We start from the raw sequence: 9,018 nt of genomic DNA on the forward strand, positions 1-9,018 counted from the left end.
ACAACACTAAAATAAACTGCACACGACTATCCAACTGCACAGTGGAAGCTCAAGAGCAACAGCAAACAACAATATGGCTACAATACAAACATGTCTTACCTATTTAAAGACACCAAAGATAGATAGAACTATCATCATACTCATCTTTATGTTAGACCTCAAATTGAATTTTAGAAAATGTCGCTGTTTTTGTAAAAGAAAATGGTTAATTCGTTTTTGCGCTTTATTCAACATGACCCGGTAGCAAGTAAGGTGTCAGCTTTTAAAACACACACAAAAAAGGAATAGACAAGGGTTTTTCCCCCCAACACCAGGAGGTGTTGCAGCACCCACAGTACCCTACTTCCTGCGCCACTATACCGGTACATAAATCCACATGCGTTCATCCGTTACACTTAAGCCTGTCGCGATATGCAATAATTCCATTTATCGCACGGTAAATGAAAATGAGGGCGGTAATTTTCCCGCTGGTATTTTTCGCCTTACGTGCGTGTGTGCGTGCGTACGTGCGTGCATGTGCGGCAGATGTGTGGCGGACGTGCTGTTAAAAGTTCGGCTTCCTTGTTACCAACAGCGCAAAATGCTGTGACGAGGATTCCTTCTGTTTTATTGACTTTTGGGTATGTTCGTTTTATACAATTGAGTCACCCTTTTTAGTTTTCATTGCTTGATAAGAAAACTGCATCGCAACAAGCGGAGCCTTCCTCATTACGTCAATCGACAATTACAGAGGTAATCGCTTGATTTAAGAAATACAAACGAGATCCCGCAAAATGGCGTTCCCTCACGGAAAGTGTAGTCTGCTACATTGCTGAAGAAATGAGACCGTTTTACCTCTGTTTGATGTTGTTTGACACTTAGGCTAGGCTCATACAGCAGGTCTTAATGCACGAATCCGATTTTTTTCGTGTTTTTCCGACTCAAGGTAAGCATTAACTTGACTGTTTGAATGTGACAAGTCTCATAGAAGTGGACCATTTCAAATCCCATCTGGGTCACTCTCGTATGTGGTCTAAATCCGATCTGGGCCGCATTTTTCCAGAATGTGGGTGGCGGTCTGAACTTTCAATTCAATTTTTCAATTCAATTTTATTTGTATAGCCCTGGATCACAACAACGTTGTCTCAAAGGGCTTTGCAGAGGCAATATGATACACAATCAGAAACAGCAAATGAAGCAACAAAGATGAATAAATAAAGTTCAAGTCCTGGGTATCCCCCATCCTTAGACCCTCCATGTCGGCAAGGAAAAACTCCAGAGTCTCCGGGAGAAAATGAGAAACCTTGGGGAGTACCACAGTCAGGAGAGATCCACTCCCAGGACGGATAGACAGGAAGCCCCAGGACTGTTAATGGGAATTAGCAAGCGAAGTTACAGTCCGTAAAGATGCAGTGGAGTAAAGGAACAAGAAGAGGTCCATCTAGCCAGATGAGACTGGGGGGTAGCAACGAGGACGTCCATCCAGCCAGGGGTCCGGACAGTCAGGAGGCTGCAGCTGAAGGGGACACCGGATGACTAGTGATGAAGAGACTAGACAACTAGATATTAGCATTGGAAAATAGAAATAAAGTAAGATAAGTGGTAGGTAGAGTGAGAAAAAGGAGCTAGAACTCAGTGGCTGTACTTCCCCCAGCTTTAGAGCTTCTAGTGCAGCTTAGACTAAACTTTGAGTCTACTCCGACTTCAACTAGCCTGACCATAAGCTTTGTTGAATAGGAACGTTTTTAATCTAATCTTAAATTTGCAGACTGTCTCGGCTTCTTTAATATTAGCTGGAAGCTGATTCCATAAAACGGGCTTGGTGGCTCAAGGCTCTAGCTCCGACAGTACTTTTAGAAACCTTGGGAACTACCAGTAGACCTGCATTCTGAGAGTGGAGTGTTCTGTTGGGGCGGTATGGAACCAGCGCATCGGTGAGATAAGATGGCCCCAACCCATTAATGGTCTTAAATGTAAGAAGGAGGATTTTAAATTTAATTCTAAACTCGACTGGAAGCCAATGAAGGGCCTGAAGCACAGGGGTGATGTGCTGTCTTCTATTGGTTCCTGTTAAAAGTCTTGCTGCTGCGTTTTGGACTAGCTGAAGACATTTTAGAGAACTTTTAGGACAAGCTGCAAGTAGGGAGTTACAGTAGTCCAATCTCAATGTAACGAATGCGTGAATTAATTTTTCTGCATCGCTTTTAGATAAAATATTTCTAATTTTGGCTATGTTGCGCAGGTGAAAGAAGGCCGTTCTGCAGGTTTGTTTAATGTGAGCTTTAAACGATAAGTCAGGTCGAATAAAACTCCTAGGTTTTTAACTGTGGTGCTGGAGGCTACACTTACATTGTCCAGAGTGACTATCTGGGCAGCTAAAGAGTCTCTCACACTTTTCTGGCCTATTATAAGGATTTCTGTCTTTTCAGAGTTAAGTAGAAGATAGTTAGTGCTCATCCAGGTATTATATCTCGGACGCAGGTGCTTAGTTTGTCCACTTGCCTGATCTGCTCAGGTTTAATTGATAAATACAGTCCGTGTAAGACAATTCAGTATTCTTTCTCCTTCAAACGCGAGAACCTGGTTTTCTACCAAACGGTTGTATTTTGGTTTCATCTGACATAACACATTCTCCCAGTCCTCTTCTGGATCATCCAAATGCTATCTAGCGAACCGCAGATGGGCCTGGACATGTACTTTCTTCAGCAGTGGGACACGTCTGGCAGTGCAGGATTTGAATCCCTGGCGGCGCATTGTGTTACTGATAGTAGCCTTTTTTGTTACTGTGGTCCCAGCTCTCTGTAGGTCATTCACTAGGTCCCCTGTGTGGTTCTGGGATTTTTGCTCACCGTTCCTGTTATCATTTTGACGGCATGGGGTGAGATCTTGCATGAAGCCCCAGATCGAGGGAGATTATCAATGGTCTTGTATGTCTTCCATTTTCTAATAATTGCTCCCACAGTTGATTTCTTTCCACCAAACGTTTTACCTATTGCAGATTCAGTCTTCCCAGCCTGGTGCAGGTGTACAATTTTGTCTCTGGTGTCCTTCGACAGCTCTTTGGTCTTGGCCATATTGGAGTTTGGAGTGTGACTGACTGAGTTTGTGGACAGGTGTCTTTATGCCGATAATGAGTTAAAACAGGTGCCATTAATACAGGTAACGAGTGGAGCCTAGTTAGACCTCGTTAAACCTCGTTAGAAGACGTTAGACCTCTTTGACAGCCAGGAATCTTGCTTGTTTGTAGGTGACCAAATACTTATTTTCCACTCTAATTTGGAAATAAATCCTTTAAAAATCAAACAATCTGATTTTCTGTTTTTTTTTTCCACATTCTGTCCCTCATGGTTGAGGTTTACCCATGTTGACAATTACAGGCCTCTCCAAACTTTTCAGGTAGGAGAACTTGCACAATTGGTGGTTGACTAAATACTTATTTGCCCCACTCTAAATTCATTGGATCTTTAAAGAAAAAAGAATATTATTACATGACACATGGGGGTGTGTGAAATAGATGATATAAAGCAAAAAAAAAGGTGTAATTCTATGTGGCAGTTACATGCAGGGCATATACTAAACACGCAACATGCAAAACATACCTCTCAAAAGGTCTCTTAATATTAATACACAAGAATACTGTACATGTAAGTGTGTTCAAAATTATTCAACGACCCCTGCCGTATTGTATTTTAACAAATGTTAGAAGAATGATTTTGAACACAACTTTAACCCACATTCAAGTGTTTTATTCTAAGGGTGTCAGAGCAAGGGTTAGCATTCATTTACAGCATACAATATGTGTTATGATGCACTGAAACAGTCTAAACATGATCATTCATTGTTACAGCCACAGATCTGATCAATAATCTCCTCCAAGTGAAGATGAGGAAGAGGTACAGTGTCGACAAGTGTCTCAGTCATCCTTGGTTGCAGGTGACCTCTATATTATGTATATCTTTCAAGTCATATTTACTAGTATAATCTTTTGATATTTGAACACCCTATTCTGACTAATATGTTTTTCCCTTAGGATTATCAGACATGGTTGGACCTCAGGGACTTTGAGACGCGACGAGGCGAACGCTACATCACTCACGAAAGTGATGACGCACGCTGGGAGGAGTACGCAGATGAGCACAGTCTTGTTTACCCCAAACATTTCATCATGGCACCCAACCTGGACGACATGGACGAGGATCCCTAGTGGCACAAGGGACTTGAACCACAATTATTTAGGAAGACCACAGGGAACGTTTTGCTTCAAATTTTAGGAGCTGTAGGTCAAGCCCCTCCAATCAACAGTTTGCTGTGGAAACAGGAGGGCTCATGATGCATGGAAAAGCCCAAGTTTGTAGCGTGCTGCACTGCTACAAGTCAAGCTGAGGATGTGCGCCACAGAAATTGAGGAGAGATTGACATTGTCCTCTTTGCATCATACATACACATTCCATGGATGTAATGACAATCATACCAAGAGAAACTTGATTGTCTTTTTTTTGACAGTTGTAGTTCATTTTTAGTAATAATATGGTTGTGTTCTTTGTTTATATGAGAAGAGGTTGACGGAGAGAGATGAAGCTCATCCCAGAGGTAAAGGGCACTTTTTGCAAGGGATTTGGTGTCTGAGAATTTATCACATGTACTGTAAATTCTCATTTCCAAACAGTTTGTGAGACTGTCCTTTGGCATGAAACTGGAAGAATGGTGTGTATTTTGTATATTGCTTTAATGTATTTAGTAATTCTGGTGATGTTTTGCACTATATTGCATTGAACATTCCAATGGAAACTCCATTTGCTGCTACAGAGGGCACGTCTGGTCTTGGTGCACAGTCAGTGAAAACTAACCGGTTGAGCTCATGATGCATAATGAGTGCCTGACATGTTTTTTTCATCTGAGCTATGGCCTAAAAAAACTCTTCTGGAGTACTATGAACCCATAGGCATAATTAGTCAGTACATGCAATTTGACACAAATGGACTTTTTTTTACTTCAGTGTTAGTCTCAAACCAGCAATGTGAGCTTTGTGTTCATTTTTACTATTTTAAACCCTGTAAGCATCCATTTATGGGATATGTGATTTTTTTTTTAATGCTCTGTAAACTGCAGAGAGCAGCGGTGCCACATGGAACAAAACTATCCATTGTGTGTATGATGCTGATGTCTGAATTAGTCATTTTAGTACAGTATGTTCACAATGGCAGATTAGTGTACAGCAGTTTTGTAGTTGAATCTGGTCTTGTGATCTGGGAGTACATTTTCAACTGTTGCCGCTGGATTGGCAGATTTTTATTTTTAATTTCTATGCATACAATTGAAATTAAAGACAACACTTTCTAACGGAGAAGTAAATCCATACAGTTTTAAACTTCTCATTGCTGTGTGTCTAATCTTAGTTGAAGAAATATGTGCTGACCCCAACATAAACAGCTCGAGCTTGCTCTCTGGTTGTTGTACTGTTTTAAAATTGTATCATAGTGAGGGACTTGCCCCCCCCCCCCCCTTCTCTTTCCATGTCACAGGTTTCTGAACAGATGGATGTGATTCTGGGACAGTCACCGCAAGGGAATAATGACATGGTGAAAGAGTGACTGCAATGTGGGAGATTGTGGGGTCTTTGAAATTGTACATGATAAATGTTATCATGGGACCCCTTAAGTATCAAATGTGTATCCAACTGCAGCAGTAAGAAATTACAGAGATTTGGACAGTTGTGATTAATCTAACTCCCCCCCCCATTCCTCCTCTGATGGTTTCTGCAATGACCACTAAATGCAGCAAGCCCAACTCGTAATAACCACTGTGGAGAAGTTGAGAGAAAAACGTTTTTTCTCTCGAGTGGCTATCCAATACTGTCCGCCTTTATCTGCTCACTTGAATTCTTTCAAGATGTGAACTTTTCTGGCCAAAATGACCCCATTAACCTTTGTGACGAAAACTGCTTCTCCACTAGAGAGACTCACAAAATACTCAGAAAATTCTGTGTAATGTCTCCCCCTCTGGTTGGACAGATGCATTACTGACTTTTGTTAAAACTGATAATCACAGGGCTGTTAATTGCAATTCATAAAAAGACGCTAATGTGAAATTTTATAAACGGCCAATCTACAAATCTTTTTCATATTACAGTAGTATTTCCATCTATTGATATATTTTCTGTAGTGCTTGTCCTCAGCATGAAGTGGGGTGAGGTGAACCCCACGGCAAAATGTCTATTTAATCCGTAGCACATTAATGATGCAAACTAAAAAGACTCATTTTCTACGATACCCGATTCCTTTCTAGCTTAAATAAATAAATTATGTTTTTTCCCCCCTCCCTACATTGTGTCCCTTTCATGTGTTTAATGAATGATTATTAAGTCTGGGAAAATATGATGACAAAAGTGTTCTGACATTGCAGAGTAAAAGTGCACGTTTTGAGTCTTTAGAATAGTGCAGTTTTATTGCTGTAATTGCCAAATTATTATATAGCTCAATCACTAGGAAAGCGTTTATCACAGCACCACTGAAATTCTTTTTCTTGCCAGAGGGTGGCAGTCTTGTAAGTTATTTGCCAATGACTCGCTTAAAGCAGTAGATTTGACCCAAACACATGGTGAAATACTTGGGGCTTTTATATTATCGACTATTTAGACTTTAGTCGTGTTGAACATCTTCTGAAGTACTTTTTTTTCCTTCTCGACTCTCAGTCTTAAATGTATATTGTATAAAATTGCACACCATATTTGACAGAATCCTAATCATTACTCACGAAGTGAGACTTTCCCATAACATGCATGAAAATATAACCTCTTTTGATTTATTGGTCAGAGTGGTTTGATGCTGGGTTCTCACTGTATTTGTTTCCTGCAGTAGAGCTACTCAGCAGGTCTCGTCACCCCACGGAGGGAGGTCCAAATGTCATGCTCTCATCCGACCCACCCCCCCAATCCGTCTTCCTCTTCCCCTCTCGATGCTTCATGCCGGGTATCCTTGGGCTTCAGACCAAACAGGCAAACAAACAGAACAACAGAAAAGCCCATCACCCAGACAAGGTTGGTCCAGGAGAAATGAGGAGAGATCTTGTTTGCTTTCTGGGCTGGTTCCATTTCACTGTGATGGCAGACGAGGCCTCCCAGGACACGGCTATCCATGGTTGTGTTTGACCTCCAGGGAGATCAAGGTGGTCCTCAGACTTGACACATCTTACCACCTAATACACTATTGACTGCAACCTACCGGGGTGGCTTGCTATTCTTTTCATCTTAGTGGGTTGTTGCTAATGTTATTGTTCCATCCTACTTATGATATGAGAACACACATTTGCACTGTCATTGATTCACTAATCTGTTTTTCTTTTTTTAAATCCCGGAAATACACCTGCAGTATACTGTATTCAGTATGCCTTAAAGGGCTTTTGTACATTAATTTTGTGGATACAATCACTTTCCAAAATGTGAGTTGATGACAAGATCAAGTGCAATAAATGGATGGGTTTCAAAAAAATGATTTTTTTTTCTAGACCAAATCTGCCCCAAACATATGAATGAGCCAACCATGATCACATCCCATTTGCAATTGCATCGACCGACTTTGATCTAACAGCGTTCGACAATATAAATGGCCCGGTGGCCTGGACGTACTTCTAAAGCCGTCAGGGCCACTAGAATGCTCCAACCACTGGCCAGGTGGGGCCAGTCAAAATAATGCATATATTTAAAAAAAAAAAAAAATCTTATTTGACATTAATTACCAGCGGTTCCGTGTTTTGATGATGTTACGCTATCCCGATCAAACACAACCTTACAGCAGCCAGCTATGCAGCCAGCCGTTTCTTTCTGTGAGGAGTAAACACACCTCGTTCGCTTGCTCACGTGTGAACGCGTGCAACCTGATTACTGCAGCTGATTGATTACCAGTATCTCAGTACCCACCAGAAATTATACTACAAGACATGTTTCTGAACCCCTCAGCACCCGGTCAAGCAATGGGGGGAAAAAAAGACAACTCAAGAAAGATAAAACTCACCGGAGGAGTTGAAGGAAAGCGAAATCCAATATAAAAAGAAAAGGGAGAGAACGTTTCAGCCCCTGTGATGAGGCCACTGGAATTGGCTCGGCTTTGCTGAGACAAAAATGAAGTTCACTATGAGGTGTGCAGATCAATGCCCATACATGAAAAGTTAAGAGAAAAGTTAAAAAGCATGAAACCTATGGTATGAACATAACGTAACGTGGGTTCACGTTATGTTCATACCATAGGTTTCATGCGTGATTATGGATAAAATAATATCGGCGTAAGGACAGTCTAGCTTAAAAATCGTTAGCAATAATTGGCTTAGTCATCTTTGACTTCGAAATTGTTGCCACAACAAACGAACTGGGGCAGACTTCCTGAAGAGGGTAAGGGGAAGACAGGAAAGTTTCGCCCAGGCATGGGGCTCTCCTGTGGGCGGGCCCGCCTCCCCCTGGAGCTCCCAAGAAAAAATGTTTTTTTGCATGAGTATGTTTGTTTCTCGAAAACATTGAAATATGTGTAAGCAGGGGTGAAAGTGGCTAGAATTTCTTGCCGGAACTCCCGAACGTGAAGGTCGCCATGGAGCCAGAAATTTTATTATTTATTTTTTTCTTATTTTTTGCGGGGGGCAGGGGGGGGGGTCAAACCTCTTAATTACTGAAATGCAAAGAAAACTGTTTTAGCTCAGTTATTTTTATAACACATACAAAAATTGATTTTCATTCAAAATTGTATTTTTTCAATGATTTGCAAAATAAAAGTTAACAAACTCTCCTAATTTTTATTTTCCCTCATTTCCTCACATACTAAATGCAAAATCTCAATTTTAACAACTTAATAGGATATATATTAACCCTTTAAGGTCTGGGCCTATTTTGTCTGATTTTGCATGCCTTTGAAGTTGCCTTTATATTTCAAAGAAATATTTGTTTACGATGGCCTGATTTGGTCTCTTTTTTTGTGACACCTTGAACTTCATGTCCAAACTGTTGTTTCCTTCACTGACCAATTATAAATCATCATTTTCGGCCCAAATAGACCA

At 40.9% G+C, this 9,018-nt stretch overlaps 1 protein-coding gene across 4 annotated transcripts in view; it reads left to right on the forward strand.

Annotated features, from left to right (window-relative positions):
- prkd3 (protein kinase D3) overlaps positions 1 to 6,301 on the forward strand; it is a 62,549-nt gene extending 56,248 nt beyond the window's left edge. For all 4 annotated transcript variants that reach the window (XM_057859439.1, XM_057859440.1, XM_057859441.1 and 1 more), the window contains 2 exons: positions 3,827 to 3,912; positions 4,010 to 6,301. In XM_057859439.1, coding sequence (XP_057715422.1) covers positions 3,827 to 3,912; positions 4,010 to 4,183 — 260 coding nt within the window. In that variant the 3' untranslated portion in view covers positions 4,184 to 6,301. The remainder of the gene's footprint in view (positions 1 to 3,826; positions 3,913 to 4,009) is intronic.
- Positions 6,302 to 9,018: the final 2,717 nt, after the last annotated feature.

The sequence above is a fragment of the Corythoichthys intestinalis genome, chromosome 15 (assembly GCF_030265065.1).
Source record: "Corythoichthys intestinalis isolate RoL2023-P3 chromosome 15, ASM3026506v1, whole genome shotgun sequence".
NCBI lineage: Eukaryota > Metazoa > Chordata > Actinopteri > Syngnathiformes > Syngnathidae > Corythoichthys > Corythoichthys intestinalis.